The sequence below is a fragment of the Motacilla alba genome, chromosome 3, assembly GCF_015832195.1.
Source record: "Motacilla alba alba isolate MOTALB_02 chromosome 3, Motacilla_alba_V1.0_pri, whole genome shotgun sequence".
In the NCBI taxonomy this organism is placed as follows: domain Eukaryota; kingdom Metazoa; phylum Chordata; class Aves; order Passeriformes; family Motacillidae; genus Motacilla; species Motacilla alba.
In genome coordinates, this window is record NC_052018.1 from 16,390,193 (window position 1) to 16,416,396 (window position 26,204).

The window sequence follows — 26,204 nt, forward strand, 5'->3', positions numbered from 1 at the left end:
CTAGTGCATGCTCTTTCGTTCTCGAGGAGATTTTGTATTTCTTCTGCCCCGACAGATTTGCAGCTGCCCCATGCAAGGGCTGATATATGTGTGCAAGCCCTAATCCTTTGTGCCTTTCAAAGCATTGTGGGCAACTTTGAAGCTGTTCCTTTCCTCAGGCTCCACTTCAGGGTATGTAGGCTCCCTCCTATCTCAGTGTCTTTTGCTCACTGTGGCTATCCTTCCAGATCTCCATGTGGATCAGAAAGATGCTGAAATACAGGAGGATCTCCTGTAGCTGTTCCTTACCTATTCCAGTTTCTTGCCTTACCATTTACTTGACTTTCTGACCTAGCTTCTCTGTGAGTGTTTTCTAGCATGACTGGCATTTTCTTACCCACATCACAAAACCCAGCATGTCTGCAGCCCAGAGTGCTAGACGTGTCTTTCCTCCCTTTCTGTAGCCACTGAAGAATTTGGAGTTTGATTGACTCACCAAGGCAGTCCAGAGGACTCAAGTAGCAACTGACACTTGTTAGAACTTGGGCTAACATTTTTGCAATATGCAATATCCTAGAGCAGTATGTTTTAGAAGCTCAAAGTAGTTGTGGATATATTGTTTTAAAGATAAAAATTAATAACATTTCTTTGCATTGTGAATGTCGTGCTTAGGAAATAGAGTGCAAATAGTGCCAAGTACCTGCCACATGTTTAGATCACAGTTTTACTGCATGAAAGTTTGTACATTTCTCTTGTCTTTTAAAGTGTCTGTCACCTGATGGAGATTTTGAAGAATGCTGGCTTTTTTGCATGTTAGATACCTGCTAAAGACTCAAGTCCCAGCCAAAAGAAACTGAGGTGTGTAGGATCAGTGTGAACATGAAGTCTTCCAAAAACTAGCAGTCATGGAAGATAGTCTATCATTGCAATTATTTCCAATTAATTTAGCATATCTCTAATTATAATATGAGGTCATCTTGCTGCAAAATAATGTCTAATTAGACACAATCCCTTTTCAGACACTCATAATAGATTCCAGAGAAAAACCTTTTGGCTCCTCTTATTGTGAGCTTTTAATTCTTAATTTATGATTTTTTGGTAATTAATTTTTTGAGCAAACAGGGCAAATCAATCTATTTGAGTTAATTAGCATTTCTTCCTTGGTTTCCTAGTCACCATCTCTGTTACTTCTTTTCTTCTTCCCCTTATTTGGATATTACTGTAATTTATTCACATTTGTTTGCACCTAGTGCATAATGATTTCAAGCTATAGGTGAGCAAGAGACTGCAGCATAAGGAAGGTTGCAGCTCTGGGAAGGAAGGAAGGAAAGGAAGGAAGGAAGGAAGGAAGGAAGGAAGGAAGGAAGGAAGGAAGGAAGGAAGGAAGGAAGGAAGGAAGGAAGGAAGGAAGGAAGGAAGGAAGGAAGGAAGGAAGGAAAGGAAAAGAAAGGAAACAAAACAAAAGGAATGGAAGGTCTGCAGAAAGTTTGTGTTGGTCACCTTCATTTAGTTGCAAACACCAGACTGCATCAGGGCTGATAAAGGCAGCAGCTGAGTTAAGCAGAACTCTGGGGCTGAGGTGGGACAGGGTAGCAGAGCAGTGGAAGAAATCACTGCAGCCACAGAAAGGGAAGATGATAAGCACCCAAGCAGGAAAACTGATTGATCTGCATTTGCTAAAACCCATTTTAAGCTGAACATTGCTACACCTTGATACTTTTAAGATAGTTCCTATGAGATCAGTTTTACAAAGAATACCTGGGCTACATTCACAGAAACCGATCTCACCTTTACTAGTCAGTGTTTGTCCAGCTACTTGCTTTTTTCAGTGTTTACACACATCTATTCTTTTACCCAATGCAGATGTACTCTGTGGTCTGCAGCAGGCAGATTTCTGCTCTAGTGCATGCTCACCCTTTCTCCCCTTGGACCCATGAATCTCTTGAACTGTGAAAAGTAATACTGTCCAGTGGTTTGAGCTGTAGGCTGAGTGCCAGCAATTCCTGATGTTGTCTTGTCTTTTTTTGCTGATTTTAGGAGCTCTCTAGACAGACACAGAGTTTAGTTTAGAAAGGAAACACTTTGTTCTGTGCAGGATGAAAGGTGGCAGTTTCCACAAATCAAGCACACCAAGGGGTAAAATTTACATCTTTTATATATTGAAATTTACATGAACCTTCCTATCTAGCACATATTCTCCGACTACCTAATGCATATTTATTTGTGTGACATAATCTCATGCAATGCTTGAAACACAAAGTACTTTTCTTATTAAGCAACTTCTATTGTAGAAGTTATCTGACAACATCAGTTACATTTACAAAAGGTAAGAAGATTCAGCCTGGGGACAGGTAATTCAGATTGAAGCTGTCAGTTTCCTAACTTGTTCTGTATTTTTTGCATGTGTCAAGCAGTGGAAACTTTTGTCAGGACAATGGTGTCAAAGTGTCATGGAAAAGTGACAAGAAAGCCATGTTTTTCATGTGGCCTGTGGTCTGAGACACTTCAGTTTTGTTTGGAATGGAAGGGCTCAAAAAACCAAAGACATCCTAAATTAGCAGGTGATTTTGTCCTCTTGTTTACCACCTGTTTTCCTGCAAAAGATGCATAACAATGCTTGTATATCTCAGTCCCTTGGCTATTGTAAAAATTATTTCATGTTTGTAATGCTCTTTGAAAATAGAAATTGATAGGTAGCATAACCTTAATCAGAAATTGTTTTTCTTTTAAAGAGGATCTTTATCTTTCCTATAACTTGCCTCTGCTGATCTCAGCTTGTACTTCATGTATTTGGAATTGAATCCAATAGGAGAAGCTTAGATTTGGGGGCAGAATGGCCATGAGAGAGGAAGAGGGTTTTGTAAGGTAGGAGATTGCTGCTTGGAGATGTAATCTACAATTTCAGTTTGAGGGCCACATCAAGGTGAAATACTGCTTTGGCCTAATAGATGCAGTTATGTAATTTTCAGGTCAATTAAAAATCAGCCCAGATAATGCATGAAGACTGAGGGGAGATTAAATAGACTCTACAGAAATATCTCAGGGAGCAAAAGAATAGAAAAAAGCTGAGTTTGCTGTGTTGGGGTGGTTGGCGCAGTCCTAGTAAGAGGCAGTTCCCATCCTGGCAAGTTCTCTGTGCTGAATGAATTGTGGTATTCAAGATTGCTTCTACATTAGTGAATAAAATAGCCAGGAGCTGCTCACTGGCCACAAGGCCAGCTGGAGTGACACGGCTTTTGAGCATAAATTCTTTCCCCTGCCACCCTAACAAGGTGGCCCATCCAAACTGTGTATTGGGAATGGTATTGCTGGAAGTGTCCAGGCATTGTGTGAGGGAGAGCTGGTTGCCTGGAACAAGTCTGTGCCAAGGACAGCACTGAGAGCTGAGTAAGGGGTGATGCTGTGCCAGTGCTTGGGCCCATGCCCTGGCCCTCTTTGGTTGCCTAGTGCGGTAGCCCATATGCCTCTGACTCTTGGCCGCATCCTACTGTTCCTTCAGCCCTTCCTGGAATTCTTGGCTTGGACTTCTGTTTTATTTGTTTGTCTCAGAACAACACTGTCAGGATCTGAGCTGCCTTCTGGAGTGGGTCAGATCACCCGGCCCATCACCGGCTGCTTAAGGAGCAGAGGGAGCCGCGCAGGCCTTGGGCGCCGCGGGAAGCCAGGGCTGACTGCTGTGCTGGACGGTGTGTGGAGGGTAAAAGGGTCAGTGCCCTGCCTCGACACATGCACACACACACACACACTCTTGAGCTCGTACAGACCATCATGTGGGTGCATTCACAGGGCAATTCTCTGAGCTGCCACTTCCCACTCATAGCCAGGCTCTTTGGCTGTAATAACTTTGAAGCAAGGAAGTGGGTCTCAGCTAATAAAATACCTTCTGTATGCAGAAGGCAATAGAAGTTTGTTAATGATATAGTTTTGAAAATTGGGATGGAAAGTGATTGTGAAACCTAAGTAAATTACTCCAGAAAAACTAATTTTTTCCAATTTGCAAAGTGAGAGAGTGTCATGTAGATCATTTGTAGGTTTCTATGTGTAGTTACACATACATGCATATTTATTTGACAAAACATGGAGATAGGATGATCTAAAATAAGAGGCTGACTCAGATGACTGGAATTTAATTTGCCAGCAAGCAAAAGTAGTAGCAATGAATAGAAGACATAAAATTACTTTATCAAATTTCCTGCATAGATCTTGTTTTACAGAAGCAACAATGTACAGCAAATCAAACCAACTCAAAATATTATAATAATATAAAATGGTAGTCACATTTAGCATATGGCAGAAAGAAATTTAAAAAACAAACCAAACTCATTGCTTTCTGGAAAAGTGCAGATTGTGTCAGTCATATTTAAGCTCTCCCAGTTCCCATGAAGTATGAGGAGAAGTCTGAGTGTACAACCCACTTGTCTTCCTAGAAAGAAAAGCTTTTCAGTACTGCAGATTATCAAGTCACACTTGTAAATGAGGCACATACTTAACAGATCTCCAGAACGGGCTGCCTTTTGTCATAGAAGCCAAAGGCAAGTTTTCATTATCCCAAACCAACCTGCAAATAATGACAATTGTTGTATGGCAGCTTTTGTTTTTCTTTAGGAGAAAGGTGCTCACCTTGATTAAAAAAAAAAAAAAAAAAAGGAATTTTTTAGTCTTGCTAGCTCCTCAGAAAAGTTCTCTTCAGAAACATTTTAAAGATTTTGACAAGTTCCTTTCAATCTTTGGGGGACTTCTAAACCATTGTGAAATGCAGACTCCTTCTCTTCTGTCTGCGACAAAATGAATTAATCTGCAATCCATATTGATAATAGCAACTGAGAGAGATTAGCAGAAGTCTAGCAGAAATCTAGCAATTTTTAATTCCTTGTATTTTTTTTAATGAGAGAATAAATTTAAGGGGACAAATAAGAGCCTGAGATATTTATTAAATCTAAGCTGAATTGGAATGAATATGATTTCTCTTACGGAGACTACTAAAATGCAAAAACCTGTCTAGAAGCTAGGAACAAGGGTTGGGCTATGGAAAATAGAAACCAGCATTCCTTGGCCAAGAAAGCAGATGTTAATCATGAAATTATTGTAGACTCAAGAAGCATTATTCCTATGCAAGTGTATGACCTCTAATTCACCTGAAAGATTCTTATCTGTTTTCCCTCCTAAATGTGCATATATATCTAGATTACTCCTACAGATTATTTTGCTTTCTTTCATGCTTCTATGTTTTGTTATAGTAAGGAGGCTTTTCACTTGTGGTTGCAGTTGCTGTGGATCCTGTCCCAAAGTAGACTTGCTGGCTGTATCCATACTGAAGTTCAGGCATTGTGATCATCGTGTGGGAGACTCAAACCCAAGCTGAGGATAGCCAGTGGTAGACTGCTGTAACTGGGGGCAGCCGCTTTGTCTCACTGGGGTACTTATGTGACATCCTTGCAGCTCTGTCTGAAGCCTTTGTGCTGCACTGTGTGGGATGAAGAAGAGGAAGGTGGCATTAAGTTGTGAACTACGCAGTGCCCAAGGTCCAAGGCTTAACAACCTCTCTCCCTGTCCAGCCCCACTTCTACATGAGAAGCGTCTCCAGTTCCTTTATACCTGAAATTTCCATCACCTAATTTATATTTGCTTTGGACATCAGAAAACCAGTGTAAAATCTTGACTGTGCTTTTCTAAGGTGATCTTTTGAGTCTATCCCTTAGTGTTGTCTCTACCCCTCTGAAACCAAAGATTGAGAAGGAAGGAGGGTGCCAGGAATCTGGCTGGCTGTAATTCTCCTTGAAAATGCTTGTTGAGTGATCCTTTGTCTTGATCTTGTAAGATGTTAAAGCTGGTGGTCCAGTAAGTACAGAGGAAATCTCTGATGATCACAGAAGAAAAGTTAAGGCAGACAGAATGAAATTCTAAGGAACTGTTTGGGCCTGATGATGAGAGTAGGTAGCAAGCCAGGGACCTTTCTGAGACTCACCTTGCTCCTCTGGCATGAAGAACATGTGACTAAGGAAAGGAGCTGGAGAGGCAAAAGGCACAAAGGTCCTTTTCATCCTTGTCTGCCTTTTTTTCCTTTTGGATATACCTTGAGGGCACAGGGTCTTCTCAAGAACATGTCATACGTTGAACTGTTGTTGTATGTTGCTTATAATGAGCGAAGACAGGAATGGTTTCTTCTGTTCAGAACCTGAGAGAAGTCTTGTTTTAAGAACATCTTTGTTAATTAAATTGATGGCAAAATAGTCCTTTGATACAAATGGACTAGATGCTCATGTTATAGCTACTTTCTTATGACAGTACTGTGTGTGGTACAGTTTGAGCTTCACATGGTTGCCATCCATTTTCTTCTGTTTCTTAATGTTTTTAAAGCAATTTCAAGTCTGCCTAATTCCAAAAATATTAATACAAATGACATTAAAAGATGTTTCTGCTGCTCCTATTTAGACTGTTCTTGGCAGAGGGCTGGGGAGTTCAGCTAGAGCTGCCCAGGCTTGCCAAAGGCAGCTAAACAGCAGGTCCCCCTCCTCCTCCCTCCACCACCAAGAAGGGGAAAAAAAGTCTATTGGGCCCTAGATAAGCTTTGAAAATGCTAAAAGAAAGAAGTGGAGAATGGTCTAGAAGCCACATGTGGTGGGGAGAGGGAGGAAAAGATCAGGACAGTTATGAAATGGCAGAGGGGAAGGGATTTATCACAGGATGGTAGGAAGGCTGTAGAGGGTATTAAAAACAGGCAAGTGAACATTATTGGAAGTTGATGATATTACAAGGGAAATAGCTACTTGCTGCTGGCTGTGTAGGAGGCCTGTCAGACTTGGGGAAGTAAAAGCATAGTGCTTACATCAACATGATTTTTTTCTTTTTTTTTTTTTTCCTTAATGGCATCTGGTCCTGTGTTGCATTTGGGCATGATATTTAGTGACCTACCTATATGTGACACATTTGCTGTAGGCAGTGTTGGTTGCTGCAGCTGGCAGGGACAGGAAAGCCTGCAGAGGGGAATTCTGGAGCACAGAGAGTCAGTACTGTCCAAGCCCTGAACAGCTCCAAGCTGGGTACATCAGTGTCAGCACCAGAGGTGTCCTACTGATGATTTAATTCGTGTGTTTCAATGTTCCAGCTTGAACTTTAGCTCTTGAGAGCCACCGTACTGAAAAGAAAATGTGTATTTGATTATGAGTGGAAAGGAGTGCTTGGGCCATCTTCAGCTGCTTGAAAAAAATAGATTAATTTGGTTTGCCTGTTTTGTTCCACAGAAAAGTGGGGCACACTGAAGGAAGGGGAATTCCTGTCCTCTCTAGCTCTGTAGCAGCAACCTGGGGACAAACCTCAAATTGCTGTGCCTATGCAAATGCCACTATCTTAGCCTGGGCTTGGCCACATTCATTGTTGGCTGAGTTTTTCCTTTATAAAGAACCCTGTCTAAAAAGCCACAAGTCCTTTCAAAAGTGAGGGAAAAGACCTAAGTTGTGCCTTTCTGGTTCAGAGAAAGGGGGAGAACGGAGTGGATCTGGGCTGGGATGTAACTGGAATCTAGCAAAGCTGTACCTGGAATGAAGCCCAGCTATGGTTCCCTGATTCTCTGCTGCATCCTCAGTGTGGGCTGGATCAGCTCTTGCACACCAGGACAGGTGGACAGATGCCAAAGGAGACCAGCCAGAGTGAGGTGTGAGGCAAACAGTGCCCTTCTACAGCCTACCTGAAACCACAGGAGGCTATACTGACTGCATGAGCCATGGGGATCATTCCTGGGCAATCCCTAGAAAGGAGTGAGCCAGCCCTAGACCCTCAACACTGCAAGAGCTAAACAGGATGTACATTCAGTGTCTACTGGAACAGCCAGTTCTGCGGAGCTTTTATTGTAATGTCTTATCAGGCTGCAACCAATATTTGGGATTGCTCAGATCCTTTTCTATCCTTTCTTTCTATTTCTTTCTTTCTTGGTGTTGTTTTCCTGGTAGTGACACTCTGCTCTTTTCTTTAGATCCCAGCTGGCATTTGCTTCATGTGGACAAAGCACAGAAAGTTTTCCAAGTCCATTTCAGAATATCAGATGCCCTTAAAGGTATGAAAGGACTTATCAGTCAGCAACTTTGGAAGAGCATTTCAAACCCACTGCCAAATTTATGGGTCAGCTAAATAGTAAGTGGACCTTTTTTACTGCTGTGCATCACAGACCCCCTTCTGGTTCACTGGGCTAGAGTTTTATTGCATTAAAAGGGATTGGACTGGATAAACCAGCATTCTTTCCTGAGGACCCAGCAGAGCACGATAATCACATAGTATTGTAGGCAACAGAGTGAATAGGAGCAATTGTATCCAATACCTGAGTTATTGGAACATGCCTGCCTGCTCATGTGAGCCAGGAGAGAAAGATTGTTTTTCCTTTCTGAAGAGGGAAAATTGGAGGGAAGCTGTGCCAGAACCTTTCCAGGTTTAGAGAAGTAGAGGAAACACCTGCTACGCCATCAGCATTCTTGTTAACAGCGACTGCATGAGTGACAGAATCTGTCCTTTCCGGGGATGATTCAGACTCAGAAGACTCTTGGTAGTGATGACACGAACGCCTGGTAGCTCCTGAAAGCAGAACTAATGAGCAGTGCCACTCACTTAGCGTATGGTTTGACAACAGATGCACATGTTGGTAATTAAGTATTTGGCTGCATCACATTATTTTATTTTTGGATTTCTCAAACACACTCTTATTGCAATCTCCAGACACATTAGCATGATTTAAAAGCCCCAAACTTCTAACAAACAGAAAAATCAGCATAGGAAAACTATACCCCACTTTTCAGAAGGACTCAGTAGTACATGGGCCTTTCTGTGCACCCCAAGCCTTGGAAATATAAGCTCTGTATGGCAAAACTGTACTCAGAGAATAATCCCAGGGATTTCTTCCATGTTGAGCAGAGCGGTGTCTGCGGTTTCAGATCAAATCAGTACACAAGTCTTACATCAGGATTTTATTCTGCTGTATCATCACATCCATCACTTCTTGTGACCCAGCAAAACCTTGGAATAGCTTTGAACTTCATGAACTTCATAAATACCTGAATGCAATTTACCTTGCAGTGCTTAGGGAGCAGACTCAAATACTTCATCTTAGAAGAGATCTTCTGGAATGTCGTATTATGTCCTCGCGTGCTAGCAGTTATTTATGTCTACATGTTAATGCTGACCTCAGCTACAAGTTGCAAAATATGTACATAATGGTGCTTGCTGGAGCATCTTGCTCCTAAATTCTACACCTTTGCTAACTCACTGTAGATACTTATTAACACTCTCCTTTGGAGCCCAGGCAACATTGCCCTATATGTCAGATATACTGGAGGAACAGTTACCCAAGAAATTATGGAAATTATGCTCTCATCCCACTCTACCTGGGTTTCTGTCATGGGTTGTTAAGGAGGAATTAGGGTGCATGATAAGGGCATGATGGAGAAGCATATGATGGCAGGGGAGATCACCTGGTCCAGGAATAATGCATGGCATTAGGGTTTTTCCTGCCCATTATGTTACAGGATAATAATTTTCTTTTGTGTGAAAGTTAGGATCTGAGCCAACTATGGTGAACTTGAGTTTGTTTTGAGATTCTGAAAGCAGCAGAACTATTGAGAAGACCTGTTCTTTATCCTGACGTTAGTAATGGTATACAGCAGAGGTCCAAGATCTACTGCAACATCCTTGTAAAATCACCTGTAGAGTTGCTAAATATTTTGAGTCTTGCCTAGAAATTCTCAACCTTGTTTTACAATTCAAGGATATTCCAAGAATTCATGACCACTGCCTTTCAAATGCATGGCTGGTCACAGACTGTGCTCTTTTCATGAAAAGATAAAGTAAAATCTCTTTGGTTTCCTCTTTATCTTTGTAAGCCTGATTCTAGAGCTAAAATTGCAAGATGCTTGTGCAAAGACACTATTTGAGTGACTTAGAGGGTTCTCAGATGTATCTTTCGGTGTTCCTATTCACTGGCTGGAAAGTCTGCCTGTGTAACCAGAAAATCATTACAGCTTAGGCTGATGTAGATGTTAGCTATGCTCAATGAAAAAAAGAACTTCAGTCAGTGCTGACGCTGAGAAGGGCATTTAGAATTTTGAAGGAGAAAGACAGAAATGAGAACACTAAGAAAGATGTGACCAGGCAGCTCCACCTACAAACTATAACCCTCCAGGGCAGTCTCGGGTTTCTGCTGTGTACTAGCATACAAAACAGATTACATGCTAACCTAGACTGCAAGCATGAGAGTATTGGAAATCTGTTGCAGGTGTTTGATGGTAAACAGTGTTTATAGCTGCCAGGATGGAAACATTAATGTGTGTGAGTGAGTGCAAGTGGAGGGCAGGCCTCAAACTTTCACCCCATTACCTTCACATTTCGGTTTTGCTTTGTGGAGTACCAGCTCCCTGTGAGTTCAGACTGCTAGTGAAGCTACTATATGATTTTACTTGATCATGTCCTGTGTTCAAATTTGAAATGCCAGAATCACCTGAGAAGTAGTGGGCTAATTTATCACAGGAACAAAAATATACAATGGAGACTGAATGGAAGAGGATGAGTTCTGACAGGCATGCCTTTACTTTTTCAAGCAAGTATTTTTGCTTGGGTGGGTGGTGCATTAGTTATATATACAACTCATGCTTTTAGCTACAGCAAAATGTGAGAAGACATAATAATAGCTCTTCACGCTAAGGCTTCCTCTTTTTTCTTCTTTTTTTCTTTTTTCTTTTTCAGTTCAGTTAGTTTGAGAGTTTAGATTATTCTCTTTCTGAGAACTGAGGGAAGTATTTTTAATACTTCTCAGTGTGAGAGGTGGCGGGGCTGCCCTTAATCTAAGATGAAAATAGCAGTACATTTACTAGGGATTTGGGCCAGAAGGTTGGACTTCTAGTGCAAGGATCCTGATTACTGCCTTGCAGTGGTTCCCAGACAGTCAGGAAGATAAAAAAAAACAAACAAAACAAATCCATCCAAAATAAAAGGCAAACTCACCTTTGAGGAATTGGTGAGTGTGAAGGGCTAAGTATGCTTCACTAGTATTTTTTTCCATAGGGAAAACTAGTAGTAGTAGTAGTAGTGGTATAACCAAAAGAGAAATGTGTTTACTAAATTTTTGCTATACCCACAAATAGTTGACAATTGCTCACAATGAAACTGCAGCATGTGAAGTATTCATGAGGCTGTTGGTGTTCTCCATCAGGGCTGTCTGCAGGCTGGGGTGGACAGTGAGGGGACAAGAGGTGTTTACCACAGCCCCAACACACCCACTGCTGCTGTGTTTTGTGGGTGGGGTGGGTGCTAAGGAAGGAGGTGAATAATCTTGTTCAAGTGATCTTGCGCAAGAAAGTTAAGGGACGAGCCTGTCTCCTTGGGGTAAAACTTTACCCTGTGCTTTGTCTTTTGGAAAATGCAGTTCTCATCCTCCACTGTGCCACTCTGAAGTAAAAAAATACAAGAACATAAAATGGCTGGTCTGGCTTTGTCTTTTGACAATGGCCAATCTGATGCCTAGAGAAAGGTATACAGCAGGAATATTTCCTTGTATATAAGGTATAAATCAGGAATATTTCCTTATCAGTTTCTTGCCTTCCTAAACCAATGAAGTCTATGTCTAGTACCCAAATGGATATCTGTCTTGTTCATTTGTGCAAATGCATCTTGAAACCATGCACTATTTATAATGTCCTTTGGTGACAAACTCCTCCATTTCACTACCAGTTCTGTTGAGAAGAACCTTGCTCTGGTTCTGTCTCCTCATTCCTATTTTGTGTCTCTCCTCAGTGACCATTTCTTATTCCCCTTCCTATGTCACTTTTTGTAAGAATCCTACCCCTTCAGTTTCTATGCCAGGAAAAGGGAACACCTGTACCTCCATCTTGTGTGCATCTTTGCATGTTCAATGGAGGCTGTGATATGGGGCTGGAGAGGGTCTTTCCAGCTGGAATTTTATCAGTATAGGCTTAAGAAGTATAGGCAGAACAGCCATGTAGGCATTTTTCTTCCTCATTTCTGAAGGAAATGGTTGGCTGAGGTATGTTTGACCTCAGGGAGAAGTGAAGAAGTAATCATCCTCCTTTGCTTAATTCATGAAAAAGAGGTGTAGGAATGAGGGAGAACAGAGTGGGAACCATGCATACTGCTCACTTCAGAAGACTCAATAGGTCTGTAAAATCATCCTGTTAATAAAAGTGCACCTTTTACTGAAGTCTGGAAAGGTACAAGCACTTTACAAACCTAAAACAGCTGAACCCCAACACAGCATAAAAAATCTTGAACTGGAATGAACTAGAACTGATGAGAGTTCCTGGGGTCTGCAAAGCTTCATCCATGCACAGGGTCCTACCTCCTCTGAGCTGCCCCTGGATCTTCCTGGGGAAGCTTGTTGAGGAGTGGAGGGTGCAAGCAGGCATTTCCACACTGCATGGTCTGAGAGCATTTGAAAATCAGAACGCCCAACTTTAGTTTTTTTCTCCTTAAAGAAAAAAGGCAGATGCTTTAAAAAGCAGATGCTTATTCTTTAATTTGTAGCTGTTAATTCATTTATAAACTACATGTGCTTCATGAGTGATTATGCTAATGTACTTAAGACTATTTAAACCCTTGCACTGATTAGCCTAACCATTCATCGTACAAATAAGATGTTATCTTCAGAATGTGTCTAGCAAAATTCCATAATCACAAACATGTTACTTTATTGAATGCAACTATTGGCATTACTGAATTCAGCCACTTACATTTTTTTTTTTAACATTCTGTTTTGCATTGTATTCATGTATTCCATACTGATATGGTAGGGCTAGGCTGGTGGAACACATTTAATGGCAATAATAGGCAGTTACATTTGTATTTCATCCTGTCTCCATGCAAGAGAATTTGTGGGGTCACACTCACCTCATGCATGCAGAGGAGCAAGTGGGCTGTGACCCCTCTGAGGCAGGTGGGATGCGCTGGCTCTGTGCCATGAATTAGCACACCATAGCCCTAGCCCTAGTTCCTGCTCTGAGGTCTGCCAGGTGCTGTGGGGCTACAGGCAAATCACTTAGCCCAGTGAGTCTGGTTTTCCCCATCTGAACAGGGTAATGATGCTCAGCTACCTTCCACACTCATTGCTAAGTGCTCTCTGAGTCATAGGCGCTGTTATTAAAGGTATCTGGAGAGAAGATTGCTTTGGGCAGCTTTGTGCTGAAGCTGTCTGAGGCCATTTCTGGGCAGATTCCCTTGGGGCTACCATTGTGTCAGTGTCATCACCTAGTGTCATTTCTTCATTAAATGATACAGGGAGTTTAAAGAGATATGAGGGTCTTTGCTCCCTCCGTAGTGCTCTGAAAGCAGCAAGGTGCTTTGGGTGATCTGCCTGATACAGAAAACTTGTTGTCAGCTTGCAGAAGGTCTTCTGCCTGCAGAGTCCCAGGATGGGATTCTGCTGGGGGGTGAAGGCTCTGGCCTTTTGGTTTGGAGAAAGATCTAACCTTTTTTGCTTTCTTTGAGGCAAAATGACAGAGCTCTGTGACATTTTAGTTGGTACATCTTTTTAAAATCTTAAAGTTTCAAGATGAACTTAAATTATAAAGGTTTTTGGTTTTGTGTTGCTATATGACCCTGGCATACTGTGAAGTCAGGAGGGAACGTTCTTTTGGGAGGGGGTACAGGGCAGAGTGGCTTGTTCCTTGACTGGCCTGCCAGTATCCCAGCCACATTGTTTATGGTACCAGGGCCATGCATCCCCCAGGCCCTGGAGAAAGCTGAGAAGGACTGGTGGTAATGATGATGGGCACTTCTAATCCCTTGTGCCCTGGTGTTTGTTTGGGCTGGTTCTTCCCCTGTGAGCTGAGCACTCTGAACAGCAGCCATTAGAAACAGCTAACTGAGCTCTGGGCTTTGTGTGAAATAACTGCGAAGGTCAGATAGTGAAAGTGGAAAAAAAAGTCTGAGATAGATATCTGTATATCTAACATAGTAAAACTACTTAAAAAAATGTTCTGTGGATGGGGCACATGGAAAAAGCTGTGCTACTTTGCTAAAATGTGATGTTCAGAGACTAGTTTGCTCAAAGGGGCAGCTGCTTATACACATGTAGCCCCATCAAGCAGAACCTCTGCACCCGCCCGTTGGGAATAGTGACACCTGTGCAAGCGGGTGCTGACTTTTGCATACACAGAAGCTGCTTTTAGGGTGGATGAGTGCAGGCACTCCTCCCTGAACATCTGCAGGTGCGGCTGCATGCAAAGAGACAAAGGGAAGTTGAAAGGGGGCAATCGTATGTGCCCTTCATGGCAAAAAGTCATGAGTCACACTTAAAAATACTATAAGATTCTGTGTTTTCAGGCTTTTATCTGCAACCATGAAGGCCAGAGTTTCAAGGGCAGACCTCCAGGAAAGAGGACAAGGAGCCCAGTAAAATGTGGGAGCTGACAACCCTGAAACTTTGCCGGCAAGTGTCTGAAAACAGCTGCAGCTGAACTGCCCACAGCGTAGATTCAGTGTCATGCTTTGTGTCACCATTGAAGTGGAAACCAAGAGAGCCTCTGGCTGTCCTTGTAAGAACAGTGACAGAAGCAAAAAGCTGTATAACTTGTGGCAATGCAACTCCCACAAGAATGGCAGCACCAATGCAGGGATGTTGCACAGCACCACAGCTTCCTCCGTACAGGTGTGTGAGTACAGCCTAAAAATAAGTGTGTGCATGTTCTGCTTTCAGATAAGGCTTATCAAGAGCATGCAAGCTAGATGCAAAAGGGGTTAAACACCTTGCAAAATGGTTAAAAGTTGCATTCTCTCATTTATGTATTTACTGTCTTAAGAGAGTGCTCTTTTCTGAAGTGTATAGATGTACAGAAGATATGTTGGTTCTTAGGACAGATTCTAGCCCTAACTGAAACCAGCTAAACCATTAGCACAAAACCATGCTGCTTTTCCTTTCATGCCATTAATTAGGAGAGTTAAAAATCTTCCCTATTATTATTTTCTTATTAAAAAAATTATACCAAGATTTGCACTTGTATGGATTTCTCAGAAATTTTTTATGGTCCTGAGAGCAGTATTGCGGGGAAATTTACAACTAAAAATCAGATAGTGGCATCAAAAAAAGAAAGATGAGTAAGAAGAGGACCTAGTCTATAATTTAATTGGAATCAATGGGAATTGTGCCATTTGCCTTTGGTGGCAGCAGAATCAAAGCTGAAACACCAGCTGTAGTTTATTTTAGATTGCTGCCTGTCTGAGATTAGATTTCAGATATCTCCATGGGGTTCTTTTTCTTTTAAGTACCTACAATTTATGGCAGCAATACATATTTTACATGTCTTCCTCTACCAGGGGATCAGCTGAGCCTGTAAGGTCTGTGGGTGAAACAAGCCCTTTCCCTTTTTTTTTTTTTTTTTTTCTGGGGGATGAGTCTGCCACATGTGAGTCTAAAGAAGTGAGTATTTCACTGCAGCGAGATGTGCCTTGGGATGAGGCCTCCAAAGCTGCGTGAGTGCAAAAGTGAGAGGTTCGAGCAAGTTATGCTACTCAGCACTTCTCAAGTAGATATATGGGAAGTAGAAGCCAGCTCAGTGGACTGGAGGTGGGGCGGCGTGAGGAGTGAAAGTCGCAGCAGGCTGATGACTGAGCTCTAGGTGTAAGGAACTTGTGGGAAAGATGGAGTAAAAGAGCCTGATGTTGCCAAATAAATCCATAACCTCTTGGGAAGTGCTGTACTGTTGTGAAAATAGAGCACAGGGAGAAATATCCTCCTGTAGGGAAGAAGGAAAAATTAAGGCCTGAATTCAAAGAAAGACTTGCAGAAGACAACAGGGAAATGGTATCCATCTTGAACAGACGGAACAATCTGTGTAATGCTAGTGCTTGTATTTATGTAGCAGTGCTCTTTGTGTATAATGTGTATTTGTGTGTAATTGTGTGAAAGTGTAGAGTTATCTTTGGGTGATGAATGAAAGACAGTAGTCACTCAGTCTTTGAGAACAAGCAAAATAGTTGCTGAGGTGTCAGATCTCCTGCAGCCCCTACTTGCTCTTTAATAGTTGTTAGTGGGCAGCGGTTCTGCAGGAGGTTTAGACAATCAGACAGGAAGAAACTAGTGATGAGCCTTTGAGACACCAGATGACCTAAAAATTAGATAGCTTTGATGTTGTAGGAAGAAGGAAAATTTTAGTAAACAAAATCCTAGAAAAAAAATCATGAGTGCTGGCTGAGGGGAAGTATCTAATGGGCCAGGACAGAAAAGTATCTGCATTCTTTTGGAGGTATATATGGTAGCTATGAGCTTTGTAACAACTAGTCAGGAATCACTAAAAAAAAGACGTGAAGTGCATCTTTGAAAAAGTGTTGTGGTTTTCAGAGCTTTAAAGTTTCCTGGATTGCTCCTGCTATGGAGCATTAAATGCCCAAATGTGAGTCATTTTGCCTTACAGATTTACTGAGGTAAAGTGTCATGACTGTGTTTTCTCCCTATTCTTTTTTATCTGGTCAGAGGAGAGAAATATCAGACATGAAACAGGCACTCAACTCTGCTTCAAACTCTGCTTCAGTCTTTTCAATGGCTAGGGTCAAGCCATTGATCAAGCCTTCCTACTTCAAAAGGAATAACAAAAATCCCCAAACTCTTCCACTTATAAACTGTCTCCCACCCATGTGTGTTACTGAAGGTGCCCAGAGCAGACACTATCTGACATTATAATAGAAAGCAACTGATAGGCAGTTCTCTCTGCTAGAGCAATCAGACCTGAAGAGCTGATATGGCCTCCTACAAGCAAGGATGAATGATAATTGAGATGTTTCTACCCCAGTAAACTGTACAACAAATGCTCTGCTGTCCTTGGGTCTGATTTTGTATTTCTTGAATGTTCTAATGTGCAAATGATGTTTAGAGGAGTTTTAAACATGCCAGGAATGTAGCTGGGGCTTGAAGTATAAAAGGTGTTAGCAAATTATTGCCTGAAGCACAAAGGCCACCTGGACTTTTGACTGCAAAGTTTCCAGTGGCAGTAACCAAATGAGGTTTTGTTGAGTTACTCTGAGTAGGAAAGATATTTTTGCTTTGCTAAAGAAACTAGAATTTGTGGAGCTAACTATTAATGAGACACTTCCAAACTAAAACAAGAGTAGCCTATCTCTGCCAACAGTTTAGAGTTATATCATACTGGAGTTAAAAAAACAAACTAGAACAAAACCCTGAACAAACCAAAGCAAAACACATTGTGTCAATTTTCAATTTATTACCATTATTTGAGTGTTACAGGCTTTCTGCACCTCTCTGAGCCACAAATAACTAGATGGGGTCCATCCCTAAATTATCTTTCCTAGAGTCTCATTCCTCATTTTGGTGTTGATTGCAATGTATTAAAAATGCTTTGGGTGGACGTGTACATTCAGATACTCTTACTAAAAAAGGAGAGCAATCAGCAGAGTAAGTGACCAAACTAGTTACATTATCTGTTGTTCAGCTAAAAAAATTAGTTCCTTTTTAACAGATTTTCTCTGCATGTTTTCATGAAGGATAATTTTTGGAGGAAAGCTTTTGAAAAGGGAAAATTGTTCAGGAGAAAGACAAATCTCTACAAAGTGAAATTTACCTGTTTATTGTGGACCCAGAGCCTGAGAGTAGATTCTGACATATGTGTGAGCCCAGAAGTAAACACGAAGGAGTTTATTAATGTGGGTGGCATGATTGGCATGAAATGGAAATAGTACCTAACATTTATAAAGTGTTGCTACTCTGATTAAATTAAACAATTTTAATGTAATGGCTCAAACAGGCAATATCCTTTTTAAAGGTAGGAAATGAGGCTTATTAAGGCTTAATGGCACACACAGGGTCACACCATGAGTTTGAGGGATAAGTGGTTGAATTAGAAGACCTGACTTCCATTATAATGCTCTACATTACATGACAATGCATAACAGAAAGAATGAATGGAAATAAAATAAGACAGATGGTGAATGAAAGGAAACATGCAAAAGTGTTTGAAATAAATATATGCACTGGGCAAGAATGAAACTGGTAATTGAAACCTTTGCTCACTTTAAAATACAATTAAATGTATTTGCTTGCAGTGCATTTTGAATAACAGGCTACTGAAAGGGATGATATGGCCTATGAGAGAAAGTGAACACATTTACTGAGGGTGTTGCTAAAAGCTATATTTTTGCCTCCATTTTCAGGAAAGAATAAGGGAACAGATGGCAGAAATTTCCCAAGGGAGAAAAGAGAATTACTAGAGAAGATCAGGATCAGACCTGCACAGGTGATCATGAAATCGAAATGCCTGGAAACTCAATTTCTCAAGGTCGATATAACCCATGCCTAGGTAACCAGTTTCTCTGAATTCTGAGGCGATTGGGAAAACATTAGAAAACTGGGAGGTGATGGAGGACTAGCAAGAGTGTGAAATGTCAGTTATGACATAGAGAGAATCCAAGTACATCAGAGTCTTGTCAGCTGGGTGGTTTCTCTTTAATTTCTGTTTCTGCATCACACTCATTGCTGGAGTATCTGAGCACCTTCAGTAAAAACAGCCATGGTGTCTTTGCTCTCTCAGCTTCTCCTCCCAGGAGAGCCAGTGTTTTTTGGAGGGCTTGTTTTAGTAGAATCTTTGTGTTGTTTGTGTGTGTTGTAGAATATTTGTCGCAACAGGATGGACTGAGAGAGGTGTCTTGTACCTGAAGTGAAAAATAGCAGGTTAGGGAGGAGACTGCATTTCTCAGTAGCAGCTGCTCCTGGACTAGGCCTAGTTAGACTGGAATTGCTGGAGATTTAACAAAATAAGGACAGGAATTCCTCCTCCCTTGCATAGCTGTTGATGTTATGTCTAGCTGATTTGTGCCTGCTTTCTCTCCACTTTGGTGATAAAAGACTGTTTTCAAACATGACCATCTGACTCCAGCTGCACAGACCAATGTGGTTTTGTTCCAGTCCCACTCTAACAACCAGATTTTGTGAGATGTCCTGTTCCTAATGACAAGGGAACTAAATGCCCAAACATCTTTAAAATCTGCATTGACTTTGTTCCATTTTTATCCAGTTTATCCCTGTGCTTTTGCATCACTTAGGTAAATACTGTAGTATGAAAAGAGGAAATATCCACGTGGAGGAGGCTGGAAAACCTGAAGAGGAGTGCAATGAGACAGCTTAAATAGTGTGATTTGATTATCCACAGTCAGCATGATTGCCTGAGAAATACTGTCTCTACCAAAGAGATTTTTTTTGTTTTGGCTTCTCAGAGGAAATGGAAAGACTTTTGGTGGATTGATATTTGGCTTAAAATTATATTTACAAATCTTGTGGAGTAAGTGGATATTATAGATGTAACAGAGGAGGATCAAGCTTATTCAGTGCTGAGGAGCAGGTTTCTAATTTTAGGGAACCTCTTCCAGACCAGCATCCAGAGTTTTATGTTTAGAACAGTTCCTTTTCCTCTCATCTTTATGGGTGTCTTAAAGACTTGCCAAGGAAGGCTTGAGCTCCAGGAGTTGCTCAGAAAGTGCTTAATTTCCCATCTTGAGGGTAATGACTCTTCCTATTATATCAGATCCTTTTGTCTGGTCACGACAGAACCAATGCTGGGCTTGACAATCATCTTTCTGGATCCTGGTTGCACTGCTCTGGAAGAGTTAATGGCAAAGTAAGGACAATTTTGGGAAACTAAGAAAAAGACAGATGATATTTTGAGCTGGAACTAGCAAGTTACTAGCACTGACCAGTGAAGTGTGTTAGAGACATGAAGACATTCTTAGATGTCAAATAGCTTCACTTCTGTTTCTCATAATTAGTGATTTTCTTTAACAAAGAGCATTTTTTCTGGCATTAAGCAACCACTTGGAATTTCTGCTGTCCCTTACTCTTACACTGTTACTAAGTCTAACTTTTAAATATTTGGGATATAATATACAGCATGTTACCCTCATTTAAAAGGTTCAAGTACTGATGCAGAAAGTCACTTGCCCTGCAAGTATGCCTGCAATAAATACCTTGTTGAGGGAAAGAATAGATGGAGAAGAGGTCATGCATGGCTGATGCTGACTGAAGCTAAGTGTGTCCCTGGTACAGTAAAGATATTGTTCAGTACTTATCTTCCTGGTGAAAATATTGCTGTTGAAATAGTACCAACATATCCAAGTGTGTTACTTGTCTCTCATTCCAGCACCAGCTGCTCTGGTTTGTTCTACTTGGTCACATGTTTTAAGTCATCCACCTGTATTCTGCACAGGTATCAGCCCTCGCTGTGATCACACTGCTGATGCTTCTGACCTGATCTGCGTGCATTTCGCTAATGTACCTCACTAGACAGTGCTTCTGGAGGAAGCTTTGCCCAAAGGCACTCCCATACTCATGGCTAGATTGGGAAATTGGGCCCAGCTGTGAGCAGGGTGACAGAGAAGGCTCACAAGCCTGGGAGAGGCCCTTGCAAGTTTTGCCTTGCACTTGAGAAGCTCCTTCCTGCCACCACATTGCTCACCACGCTTAGTGGTTTAGTGCCACCATTTGCACAGGCCTCCCCCTTCCCGGCAGCACTGGGGTGGTAAATTTGTGCTCACACAGTGTCTCAGTCCAGATCAGAGGTGTAGCTTGCTGGTAGGATGCAGGTGGTTGGAGTGGGAGTGTGCAGCGCTCGCAGTCGTGCTGGGTGACAGCTAACCAAGGCGGCTTCCTCCTCCCACGCACCGGGCCCAGCATGGGGCTTTCTTCCTGTTCTCGCCTGCTGACAAGATGTGCAGCGGGCTCTCGGTCGGAGTGGGTGGGATGAGGTCACGTCCTCTGCACCATGTCAGAATGGGAGTGATGAGCATCTCCCACCTCAGCACATGAGGAGTCAGCTTCCAGAGAGGTTGGTGGCCCTGGTTGTTTCTGGTGCGCCATCATACTGATCAAAGTTATATGTTGGTCTATACCAGCAGCAAATTTGTGTCTTGGGCTTCAGTTGTTTAAGCCATACTCTTGTGAATGATCAGTGTGAAGTGGGCTATGAAGAAGAAAACTAATTCTATCTCAGTTCAATGTTCAGTATCCTGTGTACTTTAAATCAGCTGTATTTAAAATGGTCAGCCTCTTTCCCATCCCATAACAGGACTTCAGTTTCTTCTTGAGTAGATATGGTGTCTGGTTTAATGTGGGCTGAGGCTGGGTGAGTAGACCTGGTTATTGTATTTACATGTGTGGTAATTGAGATTGATACACACTGAAATTTCAACAAGAGACAAATTAAATTTAATTCTACTGCAGTCCAAGGTGCTTCTTTGTATGCTGCCCAGAACAATGGTTCATCACTGGGACTCAGACTACTGGTAATAAAAGTAATAAAGCTACAGTTGATAATTAGTGAGGATGTTCTGTTTGAATTGGGGTTTACAAGAAAAGGTCCTTGCCACAACACCACATGTCTTGCCTACCCTTTCAAGGAAATCTTAAACACTTTTTCTTTTTACTTTTTATTTTTTTTCTCTTTAGTCTCTGTCCTTTTTGTACCTGTATCATTGTTATGATGAGCATCAAGTGTGCAACTCTTTCCAAGCTGTAGACTTCTACTATGAATAGAGTACCAGAAGGGATAATAAATAGAAACTGATTTTTTTTTTGGGAAGCAATTTGCATGTTATGCTTCTGGATCCTAAAGAAAAGGAAGTGTACTTGATGTTGAAATTGGCTTCATGGCTCCAGTTTTCTCAGCTCTGCACCACCTGCCTCTAATCAAACTGTCCAATTACAGGAAACAATTGTTTTCTTGCTTTCTGTTAAGTGCAGGAATTCATTCACTAAAGGACTTTTTACCAAATGCTGCTTTTAACTAAACCAATTTCATAATTTGTTTGGAGATAATGTGCTGTTTATGTCCAGTATGCATGTTGGGATACAAACATATGGTCACCAGGATCTTCAGAAGGTCATTTACAAAATTGTAATATTTATCTTAACTGATTGCAGGGTTTGGAAATCTCTATTGTATTGGGAGAAACTCAGTGGACATTAATAATTTCACAATTGTTGTGGTAAGCTGAGAATCAGGCCCTGACCTATAATTATCGCTTACACGAAAAGCACTGATAAGACAGAAGGGAAATTGGTCTCCCTAGATATGCTTCCTTAATGGGAGACAATGACTTCAGGCTGTTTCTGAGCTGCAAATCTCCCAGGTGAAATCTTGCTGAAGTAGAATAAAGTAGAATGAAAACCAGAGTAAGAGGATCCAGCTTTGGTTAACAATGCTTTTCTTGCAAAACTCCATCTCAAACCGAACTATAACCTTAACACGCTCAGTCAGCCCTACAGAATTATATGAGATCACATGGAGAAAGTAAATACACAACATCCACTCTCATTTTAGCTATGATGTTTACATGTCTTCACCTAATAACTGATTTTATCTGCAAAGAAACAGACTGATGAGGAAAATATTAACAATATACTCTACAATTTAGGAGCTTACTAATTATACTATAAATATTTGGTTGCCTCACGAACTTTGTATGAAACAAAATAGACTAAATAAGAGTGTACAGATCTTAGGCAGGAGGCCTGTATGAAAAGACATATAGTACACTGTAAAATTTCCTTGAGAAGCATAAGGCAATCATTGGAAACTACTGAACAGAGGAAACATGAGGAGCTACTATTCAATGTCTCATAACAAGAGAAGGTGGGGGTTATTCTATGACATTGACAGTCAACAAATGCAAAACAGATAAATGAGTGACTCATCGGCATTAACCAGTAAGCCTTCAGCATGTGGAATTAATTTCCATAGGAAATCTATATTAAACTGCAGCACAATTGGCAGCATTGCAACAGCCATGTTGAGAGGAGTGATGTACTAAAAACTACTTTTTGTTTCCAAAATGTGTTTAATATGTGTCTGTGTACTCAGATACAATTGCAGCTATACTAACTGGATCAATAGACTGCTATATCCTCTGTTAGTTGAACAATGAGAAGGTATTTGGTATACCAAATACCAAAGAATAAGCTTTGGAAATTTGATACAATGCCCTACATGAGAATTAATTTTTGTCCTTATAACTGTACTTGTCTATGCCTTTTTTTTCTCTCCTGTATTTTCCATTTTTTTTGCCTTTTAAATCAGGATCAAGAGGAGAACAATACTGGAGATTTTGATGTTGGCTGGCTTGTACTGTTTAGCAACTTTTTGTTTGTGTACTGAAGGAAGGGTTGAGGGATATATTATTTTCTTCTTGTTATTTCCAAGATTGCTTTAGTCGCACTTGGGTGGTTGATCTTGCTGCATTTGTGTGCATAGTGGAGCAGTACATAAGAAAAGAAAAAGAAAAATCGGTAACTGTAGAACAAATCTCCATTGATTTGAAAGGAGAATAAAAGAGAAGAGTAACCTAACACAAAGCAAATGTTGCTTGCAGTGCAGTAAAAGCCAGACAAAATCTGAAATGCTCTGTAAAAAGGGAGACAGAATGTTTACCAATTGTTATTCTTATGACATAGGTCATTGTTTTGTTTTATTGTGTAACCTGTAATATATTACAGTGCCCATCAACATAGTAACATCCATTCTTCATATGATAGATGCATATACATTTTATATGTTAGCCAAACAGGATGAACAAATACAGCCTGACCAAGCTAGTACCCTGACTGACAAGTGCTCAGGTCTAGTGGAAAATAGGTATGGAGAGATGCAATTCCCAAGACTCTTGACATTGCAGTTTGTGCCCTTATCTGTTTTTAAAAGGAGATGCCAGGTTTTGTCCTAAATCTTGGGCAATGCAGAGAAGAGGATTTGAAGAACACAGGAGGTTCAGGGAATTGGATCGTTGCCTAAATAGTCTTTATATGCCTGAAAATTAATATAGATATGTATTTTCTGTATGTTTCAGGTATGTAGGTCTGTATGGAGTTTTTATAGCCATAAGAAGCTGGAATGGTGGATATGAAGGTATTGGGAAAGAGTAAGGTTAGTGGGTTGCAATGCAAGGATGTGGGGTATGGGTATAGAAGATATCCTAACACAGACAGTGGAAATTCTGGGAGTTACAGGAAAAAAAAGTATACAGTGATAATTCCATCATTATAATACCTCGTCCCTTGTTATGAGTAGACCGTGTTTTTCCTGCTGAAACAGGGAAAAGTTGTCCTCAAATTTCCATGTTTCTTTTCATATATTGCACTTCAATTGTTGTCCACTGTTGGTGTCTTGCTTGAAACATGGTCGTCCTGCCAGGTGCATGTGTGCACAAGTCTGCATGCACAGAGGGACACTGCCAGTCCATCCCTGCCCTGGTGACCTGATGATTTCAGTGTATTTGAGTGCATAGTCAAGATCAGAAAACAAAAAAGAAATAGTATGCTTAAAGAAAGAAGGAAGGATAAAAGCAGAATTTTAAAGCACTGGAGATTTTGCAGGTCCCATGGTGACACTGCCCAGCTGGAAACATGTGCTACAAATCCTGTGTGTCTGCTGGCCATTCAGCCCTTCCCTGTGTCGTGGTGGGCAGTGGGCAACGTGCAAGCTGAGACAGAGGACAGTGATAGATAGCCTCAGACTGCTGTCAGGACTCCCTGAAGAGGAAGGAAAACTCTTCACATCAGAAAAAGCTTTTCTCTAGGATTTCTGCTATTTCCAGTTGTTTCAGGTCCTGGTCCATAAAGCCTCGAGTGTGCTGCACTAGAAGGATCTAACATACATAAGTCTAACTAGGCACAAGGAATATACATATTATGATGGTTTCACACCAGCTCACTCTGGGATTGTCCCTGGGCAATAAATTTTTTGATTGGAAGACAAATGCACACATGAATCACCCAGATACCATCTTTGCTTCCTGCCCTTCACACCCTATTCTTACTGTGTATTTCCCGCTTTTGTCACTAACCATAATCATATTTAGGTGTGGGTCTTGCAACTCATTTAGCTCTATGCATGTTTTAAGTATGCCTGTCTAACTCTCCATATAGGAAGAAAATGGTTAAAAAGGAAAGACTTTTAATATATATGTCACATTATTTAGTTATATAAGAATGTCCATCATCCTGCAAAAGTGGCCCAGATTCCAGCAAGTCCAACAGCCAACAGGTGCCCCCAGATGGCTTCAGAAAAAGGTGCAAGAAACATGACCTTTGAGGCAGTGCAGAATACGGGCTGGGTTATCACTATGTAACCAAAGTTTGGCTGAGTGATTGTGTGATTTTAGTGGGTAATGGCCATGCTGCCAATTACACCACCTTGGAAGAGGTTGTTAAAGAAACCAGAGAGTCTCCTTTGGATCTAAAAGCAAGAACAATTGGCTGGCCATCCCTGTAGCAATTCCTTTGTGGGTCAGGATGGTATTTGGGTTTGTATTTAACTATATTGGTTAAAAATGCAATGAACAAATTTAGTTTTTTTATTCTGGACACTGTGCAAGCAGTTTCTAGAAAGAGACAGAGCCTGCAAGATTACGATAGTGCTCACGTGGCTTTTTGAGTGGGCAGCTGAAATGTTTTAAGTAACCAAAAATAATAGTAGGGGACATATGATAGCTTTTTGTTGTGTTTTCTATTCCATAGGACTGTCTTTAGATAGTTATTCATGCTGAAATTCATTACTTTCACGACTCAAATACATTTTATGACTATCTAACAGCTTGTCTGCATATTGGAACACAACCTTACAAATATCAGCATACAAGCATTTGCAAAATTAATTTAATTAGTATTCTATCAGTTCTGGAGCTTAACTACTGTGAATAGGTGTTGCACAGGCAGTATAGTTTAATGGTTCCTGAAGTATTTTAACTCAGGACTCCATAACATACTTCTTCAGCCTGTATGCTTGTGGAAAGAGGGTCACAAAATCTTTCAAGCTTCCCAGCTGTTAAATGGTATGCTTATATTTAGGTAGCTTAGCTAAAATTGGTAGGATGCATTGAAGTATTTGGATGAAAGCTGCTCTACAGTGTAAGCATAAAGTATTATTATTAGAAACACTATTACATTATCAGCAGTGTGACTTACAATGAAAACTCAGGAACTTCTGGCTTTAGGAGATGTGGGTTTTTTTTCTTTAACAGAAGTATTCAAGAAATATAAAACAGACAAAATAAAGACATAGGTATAAAACAAATAACAGCGATGTTAACTTTATTAAAAAGCTTCATTGTGGTATCAGGCAGGAAGTGAAACTGCTTTCAAACTGCAAATATTTCTCAATCATTTCATGCACCAGCAATCTTTGTAATAGGTTTTCTGTTGTTTTTTGCAAAATGTTCAGATGAGCAGATAAAAGTTCAGACTC

At 40.9% G+C, this 26,204-nt stretch overlaps 1 protein-coding gene across 12 annotated transcripts in view; it reads left to right on the forward strand.

Annotated features, from left to right (window-relative positions):
* LOC119698592 overlaps positions 1–26,204 on the forward strand; it is a 277,473-nt gene that overhangs the window by 87,103 nt on the left and 164,166 nt on the right. For 3 of the 12 annotated variants that reach the window (XM_038130677.1, XM_038130668.1, XM_038130666.1), the window contains exon 2: positions 14,293–14,617. The exons of 3 other annotated variants lie outside the window; for them this stretch is intronic. In XM_038130677.1, the coding sequence (XP_037986605.1) occupies positions 14,565–14,617 (53 nt within the window). In that variant the 5' untranslated portion in view covers positions 14,293–14,564. 6 more of the 12 variants (XM_038130670.1, XM_038130672.1, XM_038130667.1 and 3 more) reach the window with 5 other exon arrangements.